The sequence below is a fragment of the Dermacentor albipictus genome, chromosome 2, assembly GCF_038994185.2.
Source record: "Dermacentor albipictus isolate Rhodes 1998 colony chromosome 2, USDA_Dalb.pri_finalv2, whole genome shotgun sequence".
NCBI classification, from domain to species: domain Eukaryota; kingdom Metazoa; phylum Arthropoda; class Arachnida; order Ixodida; family Ixodidae; genus Dermacentor; species Dermacentor albipictus.
Genome location: NC_091822.1, coordinates 8,514,553 through 8,531,164, shown reverse-complemented (window position 1 = coordinate 8,531,164; position 16,612 = coordinate 8,514,553). Strand labels below are relative to the sequence as shown.

General features: G+C 45.4%; 1 protein-coding gene across 3 annotated transcripts in view; it reads left to right on the top strand.

Annotated features, from left to right (window-relative positions):
* Positions 1 to 15,248, top strand: part of LOC135913224 (innexin inx2-like) — a 378,125-nt gene extending 362,877 nt beyond the window's left edge. For all 3 annotated transcript variants that reach the window (XM_070533439.1, XM_070533438.1, XM_065445828.2), the window contains one exon: positions 5,326 to 15,248. In XM_070533439.1, the coding sequence (XP_070389540.1) occupies positions 5,378 to 6,487 (1,110 nt within the window). In that variant the 5' untranslated portion in view covers positions 5,326 to 5,377 and the 3' untranslated portion in view covers positions 6,488 to 15,248. The remainder of the gene's footprint in view (positions 1 to 5,325) is intronic.
* The last annotated feature ends 1,364 nt before the right edge of the window (positions 15,249 to 16,612 follow it).

Sequence of the window (16,612 nt, the reverse complement as noted above, 5' to 3'; positions counted from 1 at the left end):
GAAGGAACGAACGAACGAACGAGCGAACGAACGAACGAACGAGCGAGCGAGCGAACGAACGAACGAACGAACGAACGAACGAACGGACGGACGAACGAACGAACGGACGGACGAACGAACGAACGAACGAACGAACGAACGAACAAGCGAGCGAACGAACGAACGAACTAACGAGCGAGCGAGCGAAGGAACGAACGAGCGAGCGAGTGAGCGAAGGAACGAACGAACGAGCGAAAGAACGAACGGACGAGTGAGCGACCGAGCGAACGAACGAACGAACGTACGAGCGAGCGAGCGAGCGAGTGAGCGAGGGAGCGAACGAACGAACGAACGAACAAACGAGCGAGCGAACGAACGAACGAAGGAACGAACGAACGAGCGAGCGAGCGAGCGAACGAGCGAAGGAACGAACGAACGAGCGAACGAAAGAACGAACGAACGAGCGAGCGAAGGAGCGAACGAACGAAGGAACGAACGAACGAGCGAAGGAACGAACGAACGAGCGAGCGAACGAAAGAACGAACGAACGAGCGAGCGAAGGAGCGAACGAACGAACGAACGAATGAACGAACGAGCCAGTGAGCGAAGGAACGAACGAACGAGCGAGTGAACGAGCGAACGAGCGAGCAAGCGAAGGAGCGAACGAACGAGCGAACGAACGAGCGAGCGAACGAGCGAACGAACGAATGAGCGAGCGAACGAAGGAACGAACGAACGAGCGAGCGAGCGAGCGAACGAGCGAAGGAACGAACGAACGAGCGAGCGAACGAAAGAACGAACGAACGAGCGAGCGAAGGAGCGAACGAACGAACGAACGAATGAACGAACGAGCCAGTGAGCGAAGGAACGAACGAACGAGCGAGTGAACGAGCGAACGAGCGAGCGAGCGAAGGAGCGAACGAACGAGCGAACGAACGAGCGAGTGAACGAGCGAACGAGCGAGCGAGCGAAGGAGCGAACGAACGAGCGAACGAACGAGCGAGCGAACGAGCGAAGGAACGAATGAGCGAGCGAACGAACGAACGAACGAACGAGCGAACGAACGAATGAACGAACGAACGAACGAACGAACGAACGAACGCACGAACGAACAAACGAACGAACGAACGAACGAACGAACGAAAGAACAAACTTTAGTCTGCACAATCTTCGGGATCAAACCGCGAAATCGCAGGAACACATGTTAAGAACTGCGCTGACTCGGAGAAAAATACCTCACATTTAAAGTCCTGCGGGTTTTCATGGCAAAGAAGTTTTCAAAAAAATATAGGGCGCTTCTCCATTGTCGAACGCTGATCTGTACAATGCATTCCGCAGGGGCGAGGAGAAGTGAATATTATGTTGATGCTGGTGATGGTGGACCCCTTTAAATTAAACGAGCTGGTGGCATCCCCCCCCCCAATCCCCCATCCTCGCGATGTCACAAAGGATCGTCTTCAAATCTTTCTGGTGTATTACAATTTTGAAAAATATTTATATATTCGAATAAGTCTATTCAGAAGGTAATCAGAAGTGTGGATATCCAGGAAAGAGACAGGATGTATAATTTGCTCGTTCAACACTTGTGCGGATCATTTAGTCATTTTATAAATTGTGAGCTAGGTATTGCTTAGTCACTTTAAACAAGGACACCTTGGCACTGGTGTGGCAGCTTCCTTTCGAATGCTTCCTCAATAGATATCAGCTGTTCAGAGTAAAGGGTCGCGCTGTGTCACATTGAGGTAGCGGACAGTCTCGTCTCACCTAAAAAAGAGTGTTCAACGGAACGAAACGGCTTTATGCACTTACCAATATTTCCTCCAGTTTGTCTCCTCAGATGCAATTATTGTAAATAAGTCGTAAAATGAAGACACAAAATAAATCAAATGAAATATATTTAATATTTGTTGGAACGCTTGCTCTAGTAGCTCAACTGCTAAAGCATTCTGCTTCAGTTCATTAGGTTCAGTGTTCGATTCCTAAGGGATGAAGGCGCATTTTCTCTTGATAGAATTAGAAATGGACTGTACTGCTAATTTCACGTACTGGAAGGAAGGAAAAATTCATACAAAGCACAAAAGTGCACTAGTCTTTGTAACCTAGTCATCGCTTTGCTGCATAGTACTTCAAATATTATTACTGAAGTAAAATCAAGCCCGGCTTCAAAAACAGCAACAGAAATTGAAATATTTAACTTTGTGGCCCAAAGTAAGAGACTGGCCGGGAGGGGCACGATTGTGCTGGGCACCGAATTAATTTTGGCCATCCACGGTTTCTATAGCGTACAAAGAAAGCTGGCCACACGAGTGCTTTTGGCTCTCCACCGCCATCAAAATGTGGGGCCGGGAGTCGAACCCCGACCTCCTAATCACCAGCCGAATACGGTAGCCTTTGAGACACCATTGCATCTTAGGAAGAGCATTGGTTTTTCGAGTAATTCTTTAGATAATGTAAACAGGCAAATAAAATGTCTAGAAAGAGCCTACTCCCTCATAAAGCGAAAGTGAGAGAGGGATGCTTTCGCAAACTGAAACAGCACTCCACCTCCCTGCAAAACTAGAGGTAAATGCTGCAGGCAATGCTTCAATGCTTCGTCAATGCTGCAGGCAAGTCAAAACTCGTATCTGAGAAACGTTTCGACGACCCTCGAAGCTTTCTGCTTCCCTTGCATAAAACCACGAGCGGTAACAACAGCCTTGCACCTTGCCCCCCACCCGCCAGGTCAAGTACTAGATCACCCCCTACTCCCCGTCCGGAAGAAAAGCTTCTGGCTACGCTACTGCCTTGAAACAGGCGGCACCATTCACTGAATATGCGCTTGGAGTAGTTTGTTTATTTCCACTCAGCTGTGGCAAAGATTAAAAACAGTGAGACAGGGCAATATTTTAATGACTCGGCGCGCCAACATAGGCTAAACATTAGCGTTGGCCAGGGTAGCCATCTGGCCTCAAATTGCAATGGTTTCTGTAACATCCATCGTCTCCCCAAACCGTGTTCATTGAGCAATCCATGGATGATAAAAAAACCAGGAGTTCATCGAAGAATACCTCATTGGGCTAAGGCGAAATTGCATCACTCCGTCTTCATCGTCCATTCCTGAAAACACATCCTTAATAATTTATGGACACTATCAGCACAAAAGGTGACTTCCGGCATGAGGTCTGTTTCAACAGGTAATACGATTAGCATTCAGCAATCAGCCAGCACACGGTATTGCTTAAGACGCCTTTATTTAGAATCTGTAGTGGTCATTGTGACATTTCCATCGCTTCGGTTATCTGCAACTATCTTTGGGAACTGCCTGCTTCGTTATCACACTCGCCATGGCGCGCACTGAACAAATTCAAAATTTCTAATCAAGTTTGCATGCACTCGCCAAATTGATCACGCTGTGTTGAATGCATACGTAGTTTGTGTTTCGCTCCCTAAACACCTTTTCATGTCTAGAACATGCATATTGTGTCAATCCGCACACGTATTACTTTCCTATTCATGTCATCGTGAAGCGGGGATGTGGAGCTACTCAAGCTGCCGTAATGCGGCTATTCCCAGTCTCAGCCGCTTGTGTAAGGCTGTATGTATGCGCCTTTTAAACTCAGCGCAATCTGAAGCTTAACTCAAACACAGCAACGCTCTTACATCAAAGTTGTCGTGTCCAATAATGCATTAAATTCTTACAAAGGAGCAATATGTGCCTCGAAAAGCAAAGACCGCTGTTGAAGAAGAAGATCATGTTCGCATAGAGCTAGTCTACACAGCAGTCGACAGCAGCGTGCTGTCCCAACCAAAGCGAGAATTTCTTTAACTGAGAAGTCTACTGTTCGAGACACACAAAATGGCTCTTTTGTTGCAGTCTGTGGCACTATTTGGTCGGTTGGTTATCGCCATGAACGTTGCCATGCACAGCGCTCGGCATTGAATTCGCTTTTCTCCTCAAAAGCGTTACTATTTCTAAATAGGAGCACCTGACAATCTATTCATTTAATGTCGCCATTACCAGGAAAAGCGGCAAAACGAACAGGCCAGGCCAGCATACAAGATAATTTAGCTTTAAGTTGAAATGACCGCGATTTTGATTTCGACAAATGCTATATGAAAGAACCACTTGATTGTACGTGTATCGAAATGACGGTGTTAGCAGCTTGCCGCGTGTGAAAAAGTTCATGGGTCAGAGTGGCAGAACAGTATGACAACAAGCATGATTTCTCGCTTTGGTGCTCAGGAAGAAGATATAATAAAGAATTGCATCGTCACCGTTATCATCCGTCATGTGTAACGGAGATTTTTAAGTTACGTGGCTGTTAGCAAGGTCAACAAATCGTGGAACACTCGAAGGTCTCGGAGGAAACTGAGGCACTTAAATGTAATGAAAACACATCATGAAGCTCCTTTAGAGAAAATTCATAGCTATCAAAGCCTGGCTGAAATTTATGCCTCACCAAGGTTCCCAGCGAGAGCTAAGTGTTTCTTTATTAGCTCTGTCGGCTAACTGGGTTTCATGTTTAGCCAGCAGCGGAGTCTCAACGGCTACCATTTCTAATGAGCATATTGGTATTTCTACTTGCTCACGTTCTTTTGGATAGCACATGCATGGTTTGCTTACATTTGAGTGAAACTCAGCAAAATGTTTCAAGGGGCTTTATCACAGGCTGGCTTCTTTTCCTACAACAAATTGACCATTTAATGGCTAATGGAGATGTTCGCGGACAGTAGCGAAAACTAACGTATGAATATCGAACGCTACTGATGTAACATTTTACTTGGACTTTGTGCAGCCTACAAGTATCAGCACTTTACTCGTTTCTCGTCGTCAATATCCGTCAGAAAAAAAAAATGTTAAGCTACTAAGTAAAAGCGCGATTCGACCTTCGGTATTATCGGCCAGTGAGTTCTTTAGCTTGTGGTTCGGTAAAAAGCGGTTCTTAAATGTGCCTCAGAACTTCACTTCAGGACCCAAAACATTCATCGCGAAAGCTGATTTTCTAGCAAGCCAGAAAATGTGGCAGACGCGAGGCGTCAGTCTGTCGAGAGGCATGAGGCATGAGCTGCGAACAATGGGAGACGAGGAATGCGTACCGTCGCGGGGTGCCTGCCGCCGATCCGCAGAAGCTGCGAGCATCGCCGCGACACGTGGCTCGGCTTCGCTCGGCGTAATTCCTGGGCGTAGTCCAATGTTGTGGGCCCGACGGTGAGGGGGCGACACTGCCAGGCGCGTGTTTATTTTTGGTGGGCCCGGCACGCTCTGTCGTCGGCGAACACAACGAACCCGAGTCGGTGGCGACGGCGCGGCTCGAGCATGTGAGATGCTTCCGCGACAGTTCCTTGACCGGCGCTCCTGTGTTCCAGGTGCGGAGACCAGGATAAAAAGTCTGCGGAAGTATGAGCCCGGCGTGGCGCGATGTCCCTGGTGAACCTGTTCGGCGGCCTTCGGCGGCTTCTGCGCCGGAGGCATGTGCACATCGACAACTGCGTCTTCAGGCTCCACTGGCTGGTCACGTCGTCGTTGCTCGTCGCCTTCAGCCTGCTCGTCTCGGCGCGCCAGTATGTGGGCGATCCGATCGAGTGTGTGCCGCCGACGAGCGACTTCCCAATGGATGTGCTCAACACGTACTGCTGGATCCACTCAACCTTCACTATGCCAACGGCGCTCGACAAGCGTGTCGGGCTGGACGTTCCGCACCCGGGCGTCGACAACTCGGGTGGTGCAGAGCGCCGCTACACCGCCTACTACCAATGGGTGGCATTCACGCTGTTCTTACAGGCAGTGTTCTTCTACATTCCATACTACCTATGGAAAAACTGGGAAGGAGGCCTTCTCGAAGTCATAACGATGGGAATGCACGTCGCCATCATGGACGAGAAGGACCGCAGCCACAAGAAACGAGTGCTCACCGAATACCTGCACAGGCACATGCGCCACCACAGGATGTACGCACTCAAGTACATATTCTGCGAATTTCTCAGCTTCGTCAACGTCGTCGGCCAGATGTTCTTTATGGACAAGTTTCTCGGTGGCGAGTTCTGGAACTATGGCGTCCAGGTGGTTCGGTTCACGCTCACGGACCAAGAGGAAAGGCGCGACCCCATGATCTACGTCTTTCCGCGAATGACCAAGTGCGTGTTCCACTCCTTCGGCTCTTCGGGAGACGTGCAGAGGCACGACTCCCTGTGCATCTTGCCGCTGAACGTGGTCAACGAGAAAGTGTACGTTTTCCTCTGGTTCTGGTTCGTGACGTTATTAGTGCTCACCACAGTGGTGTTTGTGGGCCGGCTCGTGATCCTCGCGGTACCCATGTTGCGCTTCCAGGTGTTAAAGTCGAGGAGCCCGCTGCTCAACTCGGAAGACCTGCGGACATTGGCGCAGTTCGCCGACGCTGGCGACGCCTTCCTTTTTTACATGCTCGCACAGAATCTCGACCCCCTGGTGTACAAGGAGGTGGTCGCAGATCTGACGCTTGTTATGAACCACAAGTCAAGCGAGGACGGAGCCCCGCTCAACACGATTTGAGTTGTCAAAAGAACTAAAAGGTGTCTCGGCACACCAGTCGCCTGCCCCAAGTTTTTTTCTGCGCTCCGAGTTGGTGAGGACTGTATAAAGCAGGAGACAAACGGTGCAGGCATCGTATGAAATACTGCCCACACGCCATTACCTCTACAATCACCTATTAACATTGATTTTGTTGTGGTGATTGTCACTAATTTATTCCAGCTCTTCCAGTTAATTACATAATATTGCCACGGAGATGTCGCGAGTACAGGAAAACTATATTTACAGTATATTTACAGGAGGAGTCAGAGCTGTTAAGATGGCTGACCACCACGTACACGCATCAGCCAGCGTCTGCAATATTCTTCTTCCTCTCTCTTCCTTCATCCACCCGTAACAATATTTTTAGAGCATTTAGCTCAATATTTTTTTTCCATAATAAGACTGCCTGATCATGAATTTGCGGTGCATTTGTTGTTGGAAAGCGCCTGTTTTTTTCTTTGTATGTAGCACTGCTGTATGGAGTGGTGTCAGTGTGTAGAAACAGCGCGCAAAGTAAATTGCGACACTCCAGGCCTTGTGTCTGCACCGGGGATTCTCTGATAATTCTGTATAGGATGGAAATGCTAAGAAGCTAATCAAAACAGCTGCTGAAGTAGCCATCCGCGTATACTATCACGTGTTTTTCGACGTGTACAAGCGCGCCTAGATATACGGAAATAAGAGCAAGCAGCAGACAAACCTGACATGCTTAGTGTTTTTAGGAAACTGCCTAGCGCAATTTTATTTCTCCATGCGACACAGATATCACGTTCACTATTATTCGTCCAGGTTCAACTATATCTCGCCGAACCAACTTTCCTTGTTGTATTGCGCTAGTCTAAGAAATGCGAAAGTAAACGTCGTTGGCGTTCTTAATTTAAAGAAGTAGTCCAATTGAAATGAACTTTCAAGACACTGATTCGGAGTTCTTTAAGAAAAGAAAAATGGTTACAAAAATGAATGAGTGCTTTTTACGCGGGCTATAAATTTCACCATGACATTATGAATTCAAGCACAAGGACGTCTCATGCGCATGACAATTGATGCGTGAACTTTTGCAGTGCAAATATTATTAAGTGAGACCCTCACAACAATCGAGGAAGGGAGTGAGAAAAGTTCTACATGGTCATGCTGCGCAAATCAAAATATACATGTATCGACCAGGCAATTCATTATTTCGCATTTTAAGAATATACACCCAGTCTGTTGAGAGAATGTTCAACCAACGCAATCTTTACAACAAAAGCTACCCGGGTGTGAAGCATGACTTCAATTCTAAGCATATGCTACTTAGCAGTAGAGGTGCAAACCATTAAACATTATTTCTGGCGCATGAGTCTCAAGGAAAATATTTGTCTTCGTTACACAATATCACAACGCGATATGTAACGGCAAGATACGCTATTTGTTTTTTATGTTGGGTAAGTTATATTGTAACATGTGACTTGTATTACGATAAGTTCTCGTTAGCAAGGCAAACGCCATCAGATACCACGATACAAAAGCAAAGAAAAAGATTGTTCATTGTAGAATGGCGGGTAACGTTGTGCAGCAGTAAAAAAAATTATAAATTTATACACATGCTGCGAAAGAATTCAGCCCGTTTTCAAGATGAAGCCACTATGAAAAGAAACAAGATGGGGGATGCAATTGAAGGGCTACTAGGTGAAGTGTATGCAGGCTAACTTGTTCGGGGGTAAAAATCAATATGGCGCACTGTTGTGACGAACTAGAATAACTGGGTAAATAACTTCAGGCCTCAGCCACTCTTACATTTAAGATAGTTGTGGATCTATTATGAGTTAGGCTAGCGGTGGCGAAAGAGGACCCAATAAAGAAACTACAGGCCACAACGCAATATTTTCTTTTTCTAAATAAAATTTTAGTTTCCAGTTAGATCTCGTGGTGAAGCTTCTTTCCCGTGTTCCCGACCGCGGCGCGACAATAACATTGCCGCAAGTTGCATAAAGTGGCTGCATAAAACGGCTGCAAAAACGGCAGGGAGATCAAGCAGGATCTTCATGGTTCGAGTGTTGCAAGCACAAATGTGGCCATTAAAAACAATTATAATCTATCTAGGTTTGTGCTGGTAATGGATGGCACATCATCCGAGCTGTTTGATGCAGTTGAAACCCGAAATTCTAAAATTCTGATAGTACCTCCTGCTGCCGAAGGAACAAATTTTCTTCTAATGCTAAGTGTCATGCCAGATGGAAGCATTTAAGGAAGCCTGCTTCAAGTGATTCTTAAAGACTTATTCTCGCCACGCCCAAATTTTCGTTCACGCTCTATTTGTGTATCTTGAGCAGAACAAATTCTTAATTACAGAATATTTATCTTCAAAATACAGTGTTAAGACCATGGTAGTATTGACGATTATATTTCGGTGCTACAGATCAATATTGAAAGAAATGAAAGAAATAACAGCTTAGTTTTGGACATGCATAAAATATAAAACTTGCTATACATTGCGATTTACGTTTAGTAATGCTTTCTTTTTTCAGAAACTAAGCCCAGCCATCTTTATTTTATAATGGTGCCTTCGCCTTTTATAACTTGGTGTAAAAACATCACTAATTTTTTGACCCTGTATTTGCTACCAGACCAATTATTCTGTGATCTAGAAATAAGCGATATGTGTCTACACTCCTGCGCATGGAATCTGTTGTTCCTGTGTGGCACAAAAGGCAACTTCCTATAGGATGTAGAAGGTTTGCAATCCGTGCCAGCTGGTACATGTTTGAACGAAAAAACCAGTCACAAAACACCAAGGACAAGAGGAGAGGTTCACACAACGACGACAACAGGTCGGTCACGATAGATGCGAAATCTTATCTTGTGTTTCCATACTCTGTGATTAGTGATGCTGTGGTTGCGCATGCACTGCTGGCCTTGCTGGGATTACGCGTTTCTTATAAAGCTCAGTGGATAGTCCAGTCGTTGTGGTGTGAACCTCTCTTCTTGGCCTTTGAGTTTTGTGACTGGTTTTTTCCTTAAAATATCGGGTGTAATTCCTTCTGCAACATATCTATGTGAAATGTTCACGTCGTGATTATGAATTTTTTTTAAAACAAGAACTTGAATGCAGATAAGGTTCATCGCCGTTGCCTTCTTAATCCCCCGTGGTGGCGTAGTGGCTCTAGCGTTGCGCTGCTAAGCTCGAAGATGCGGGCTCGAATCACAGTCGCGGTGGCCGCATTTCGATGGGGGACGAAATGCAAGAACGGCTGTGTACCGTGCATTGAGTGCATGTCAAAGAACATCTGGTGGTCACAATTATTCCTGAATGCCCCCCCCCCCCCAGCTACTTGTCGTGCCCCAGAATTATCTTGTGCTTTTGGCACCTTAACTCTCAGAATCTAATTTTGTTGCTTTCAAATTGCTTGCTGAATTATAGAACGCGTTCTTAATTTGTTTGAGAACAAACACCTCACGAAAAACGTATTGCCCCGCAAGCTTCCTACAGAATTTAGGCCTTATCAGCAATTGTAGCATGCTGTAAAGCTATTATGAACCCTGCAACTAAGTAGCCTAATGCAAGTTAATTTTGACGATGCGCGACATATAAAACAGGTCATATTACGATGCTAAACCTCAATTCACATACAATGCACACCATCACAGCAGGCCCTTTTCGTAGCAGTTTCTCTGACAAACAGTTATGCTCCTGAGGCATCTACGGAATTACGTGCATGTATACAAGACAAACAGGTATCTCTCCTAATATCCGCAACTCACTTGTCGGACAGTGATTACATAGTTTGCCAGAACACAAACATCCTTTTTCTTGGAGCAGTAGAGCATGAAAGAGCTAGGCAATAGAGAACGCCTGAAGTTAGATATAAAATTTCGGGGACGCTAAAGCTTCGTCTTTAAGAGTGAAACGGGATTGCATTATAAGACCCTTGACTGTTTTTCATGCTTCCCGCAACTACAGCTTCATAATCATCATCAGCCTGGTTACGCCCACTGCAGGGCAAAGGCCTCTCCTATACTTCTCCAACAACCCCGGTCATGTACTAATTGTGGCCATGCCGTCCCTGCAAACTTCTTAATTTCATCCGCCCACCTAAATTTCTGCCGCCCCCTGCTTCCCTTCCCTTGGAATCCAGTCCCTAACCCTTAATGACCATCGGTTATCTTGATTTAAAACTGATGGTAGCGCTAAAAAGGAACGGACACACGATGAAAAGACGACACGACGACGAAGAAACGCTACTGACAACTGGTTTATTTTTTCGCAAAAGTTCTATATTTAAAAGAATCACAACACATGCGCACACCCGAACTACACCAGCCTTCTTTATCGCCATATCGAAAACAATGTCATGCACGCGAAGCGAGATGATAAAACTCCCAAGCAGCAAGAAGTGAACACATCACCAATTGAAGAAAAGCCATACCGTTATGGTTTTTCGAATTTCCCCAGAAGTGTGCGATCAGCCGAGCACAAATTTATTGAAGCATCGCTGATGCACAGACCCGCCTTTTTTTGTATGTGGAAAGCTTCCAGCAAAACTATAGCTTTTGCACTTGCACTTCTGCCCAGAACCATTGCTTCTTAAAACGGTGGCACGCACTCGCAAACCATCACATGCGAAACTAAATTCGCAAGTTTGTCTTGTTTTGTTAGGTTTTGAGAGTGAGAGTGAGAGTTTTAAAGAATGCATCACCAACTAGCCCGGCACCAAGTTTTATTCGGTTATCTTCCCTCCTCATTACGTGTCCTGCCCATGCCCATTTCTTTTTCTTGATTTCAACTAAGATGTCTTGAACTCGCGTTTGTTCCCTCACCCAATCTGCTCTTTTCTTATCCCTTAACGTTACACCTATCATTCTTGTTTCCATAGCTCGTTGCGTCGTCCTCAATTTGAGTAGAACCCTTTTCGTAAGCCTCCAGGTGTCTGCCCCGTTGGTGAGTACTGGAAAGACACAGCTATTATACACTTTTCTCTTGAGGGATAATGTCAACCTGCTGTTCATGATCTGGAATGCCTGCCAAACGCACCCAAGCCCATTCTTATCCTTCTGATTATTTTCGTCTCATGATCCGGATCCGCCGTCAATACCTGCCCTAAGTAGATGTATTCCCTTACCACTTACAGTGCCTCGCTAGCTATTGTAAATTGCTTTTCCCTTCCGAGACTGTTAAACATTACTTTAGTTTTCTGCAGATTAATTTTTAGACCCACTCTTCTGCTTTGGCTCTCCAGGTCAGTGAGCATGCATTGCAATTGGTCTCCTGAGTTACTAAGCAAGGCAATATAATCAGTGAATCGCAAGTTACTAAGGTATTCTCCATTAACTCTTATCCCCAATTCTTCCCAATCCAGGTCCCTCAATACCTCCTGTAAGCACGCTGTGAATAACGTTGGAGAGATCGTATCTCCCTGATTGACGCCTTTCGTTATTGGGATTTTGTTGCTTTCTTTATGGAGGACTATGGTGGCCGTGGAGCCACTATAGATATCTTTATGTATTTTTACATACGGCTCGTCTACACCCTGATTCCGCAATGCCTCCATGACTGCTGAGGTTTCGACAAAATCAAACGCTTTCTCGTAAACAATGAATGCTATATATAAGGGTTGGTGATATTCCGCACATTTCTCTATCACCTGATTGATAGTGTGAATATGGTCTATGGTTGAGTAGCCTTTACGGAATCCTGCCTGGTCCTTTGCTTGACAGAAGTCTAAGGTGTTCCTGATTCTATTTGCGATGACCTTTGGAAATAGTTTGTAGGCAACGGACAGTAAGCTGATCGGTCTATAATTTTTCAAGTCGTTGACGTCCCCTTTCTTATGGATTAGGATTATGTTAGCGTTCTTCCAAGATTCCGGTACGCTCGAGGTCATGAGGCATTGCGTATACAGGGTGGCCAGTTTCTCTAGAACAATCTGCCCACCATCCTTCAACAAATCTGCTATTACCTGATCCTCCCCAGCTGCCTTCCCCCTTTGGATATCTCCCAAGGCTTTCTTTACTTCTTCCGGCGTTACCTGTGGGATTTCGAATTCTTCAAGACTCTGTTCTATTCAATTATCGTCGTGGGTGCCACTGGTACTGTATAAATCTCTATAGCACTCCTCAGCCACTTGAACTATCTCATCAATATTAGTATTGATATTGCCCGCTTTGTCTCTTAACGCATACATCTGATTCTTGCCAATTACGAGTTTGTTCTTCACTGTTTTTAGGCTTCCTCCATTCCTGAGAGCATGTTCAATACTATCCATAATATACTTCCTTATGTCAGCTGTCTTACGATTGTTGATTAACTTGGAAAGTTCTGCCAGTTCTATGCTAACTGTAGGGTTAGAGGCTTTCAGACAATGGCGTTTCTTGATCAGACCTTCGTCTCCTGCGATAGTTTACTGGTATCCTGCCTAACGGAGTTACCACCGATTTCCATTGCACACTCCTTAATGATGCCCACAAGATTGTCCTTCAGTTATTGCTTCAACACCAAGGTCCTCTTCCAGGGTTAAAGCGGAATACCTGTTCTTGTAGCTTGATCTGGAATTCCTCTATTTTCCCTCTTACCGCTAACTCATTGATCGGCTTCTTATGTACCAGTTTCTTCCGTTCCCTCCTCAGGTCTACGCTAATTTGAGTTCTTACCATCCTGTAGTCACTGCAGCGCACCTTGCCGAGCAGGTCCACATCTTGTATGATGCCAGGGTTAGCGCAGAGTATGAAATCTATTTCATTTTCAGTCTCGGCGTTTGGGCTCCTCCACGTCCACTTGCGGCTGTCCCGCTTACAGAAGAAAGTATTCATTATCCGCATATTACTCTGTTCCGCAAACTCTACTAATAACTCTCCCCTGCTATTTCTAGTGCCTATGCAATATTCCCCCACTGCCTTGTCTCCAGCCTGCTTCTTGCCTACCTTGGCATTGCAGTCGCCAATTAGTATGGTGTATTTAGTTTTCACTCTACCTATCGCCGATTCCACGTCTTCATAGAAGCTTTCGACTTCATGGTCATCATGACTGGATGTAGGTACGTAGACTTGTACAACCTTCATTTTGTACCTGTTATTAAGTTTCACAACAAGACCTGCCACCCTCTCGTTAATGGTATAGAATTCCTGTATTTTACCAGCTATATTCTTATTAATGAGGAATCCGACTGCTAGTTCTCCTCTCTCCGCTAAGCCCCGGTAGCACAGGACGTGCCCGCTTTTTAGCACTGTATATGCTTCTTTGGTCCTGCTAACTTCACTGAGCCCTATTATATCCCATTTACTGCCCTCTAATTCCTCCACTAACACTGCTAGACTCGCCTCACTAGATAACGTTCTAACGTTAAACGTTGTCAGGTTCATATTTCAATGGCGGCCTGTCCGGAGCTGCAGCTTATGTAAGCATATTGTTCACCGGGAAACGCTGGCGGCGAACGCTATCCACGCAGGCAGCCTTTCTGGCAGAAACGCGGCCCCCTGTGTGGGTCGATCTCCTGTTATTGTTTCGCACTTTTACTATTTAATTCTGAGAAGAGCTAACACAAAAGTCATGGGCTGTAGGTGTTTCGTTTTTTTTTCATTACATTTGTTGGGGGGCTGCCGTTATCGAAATTCCGAAGAATAACTTTGTAAAGATTGAAAGACAAGGTATTAGCAACTTTGGTGGTAGAAGAGTGGTTGGGTGTGCATGGTTAGGCATATTATTCGAAGTGCCGAAGCGCTGACCGACGCTACACGCCGGACTTTCCGCGACACTGGGCCCTTCACGCTAGCGCGTTAAAAGCTTGCAAGAGATGTTGAGCGTACACAATAGATGAGTGATTTCATAAGAGATTCGGAGAAATTTACAGCACACATTTTTTACCTACGTAATTATTGAAGGTCACTGTCAACATGGAGTTGAGATTGTTGCATTGTGGAAAATTTCTTTATGTGAATTAAATCTTTACAAGTTAGTGTAGAGAATATAAACAGCTGATTATCTTCCTGGAAGTACATTGGCATTTATTCCGCACATAAGGCAGGCAAGCCATTGCTAGTGCTTTTCAAAAGAAGCCTGTAATCTCCTTTGGTAGCATGTCCATGTAAAGTTTTCACGTTGCAACTATAAAATTACCTGCAAATGAAAGCTAGAATGCAGGCGACAGCAGAAAACAACATTTGAATTGCGGATTTCTTGTTTTGTGATTCCTGTAGTGCAAAGACGGTAAAATTGTGGACAACATAGCGTGGTGTCGCAGTTTTCGCAAAATTTTCCGAGTTATCGGCCACAACTCATATGCTAGCTTTCACAACGAAACATGGTTTATGAACTTTAGCAGGAAAGAAGTTTGGGCGTGTTGGTGGGATACATACAGACTGGGATACATGACACAGGGACAAGCAGGAACACAGGACGAGCGCTAACTTTCAACAATTGATTTATTGCAGCTGGTGAGTATACATATACTCACTGGGACGCCACTGCAATAGGCACGCTAAAGGGAAGTAAGAAAAAGCAGTCATGTGACCACTATGCCCAAAAATTCAAGCTCTTTCCTTGATAAAAGTATAGATGGCGTGACATTTTTTGCGCTATGTATCCCAGTCTGTATGGTTTATCATACCTCATAAGTTAGAAATACCGTGTCTGCAACAACTTTGCCCAGGCGGCATCACTGAACGTACTGGCAGCATTGTTCATCGACGCCCGAGTAATTGATGTATTCAATTAAAATGCAAATCGTTCACGCAAATAAATGGTACCACCCCAATTTGTACATGTTTCACTGCTTATAGGTGCACAGTCAGTGTCACGGAACGAAATGGTTTTCGTTCATCTACGAAATAGCGCATCTAATCGCTGTTGCGCAGGCTTGTGGAACTGTCTAAACGGAAGCTGGCACACGCGGATAGTGCGTACGTAGGTAAAGGCATGGTTGCTTGAAACCGGTTGTTAAGTGCAGGCACGCTTCTCAGCGCACACATGTCGAGTGCGTCAAAACACATCCCGCTTGTACTGGCGCGTGCGCAGAAACGGCTGGCGATTCCCGAAGTGAGGCACAGGTGCGAAACTCAGGGGCGTACGCACTGAAGAGGTTATCGTTTCGCTTACTATGGGCACAATGCTTTGTTACCGAAGTTTTATCGTTTGTTCATGTTAATTTTGCTTTGTTTTATCGCAACAGTGGTCTCGCATTTCAGTGAGTGTACTTGACGACGTGGTACCTCTTAGATCATGCTCAGTGACTTCACTGAAGTCACTGAGCACGGTCTCAGAGTTGCTGTAGTTTTTGTCAATACTTTGCTTCGAAAATATTTGCATGCTAACCTAAATCGTTATGAATCGTTACGGATATTTTTTTCGTTCCATAGAAGAACGCAAATGGGACGATTTTCAGTGAAACGAAACTAACACAAGAACAAAAACATTTCGTTCCGATCCCCTACTGCCGAGCGTACGATGTTACCATCACACGGCTAAGTAAACCCAGGTGACCAAGTGATGATGTCACGTTCCCGGCTGTGGACCTACTGCAGTTCGCACTACGAAGTGCCACGGTGAGCGGCCATGGCGTCGGACGGACGCCGTGGCCCACTGTCAAAAATGGAGTATTGTGGATTTTGGTAGGTGAGAGCAGATTAAGGTTGATTAAGGTCGGTGAAGGTGGATTTGGGTGGAATAAGGTAGACTAAGGTTTACTACGGTGGATTAATGTTGGTACAAATTAGAGCAAGGTGGACTAAAGGTGAATGAAGGTGGATTAAGGTGAATTATGGTAGATTGTTAATTTAACCTGATAACTTCGACAAGTCCTAATTATTTACCATTCAAATAACGTATGTAAACTTAGGCGACTCTCAATTCTTTCCATTTTGCACGGGCATCCTGTTATGTCACAATGTGGCACACCCACAGTCTTCTGTCCTTCTCCGATGCGCATGAGTGTCAGAACGACCCTGTAGTCCTTGGGTACGCCTTGCGGCGTACCCAAGGACTACAGGGAATGATACAGAAGAATGATAGGTGTAATGTTAAGGGATTAGAAAAGAACAGATTGGGTGAGGGAACGAACGCGAGTTAATGACATCTTAGTTGAAATCAAAAAAAAAGAAATGGGCATGGGCAGGACATGTAATGAGGAGGGAAGATAA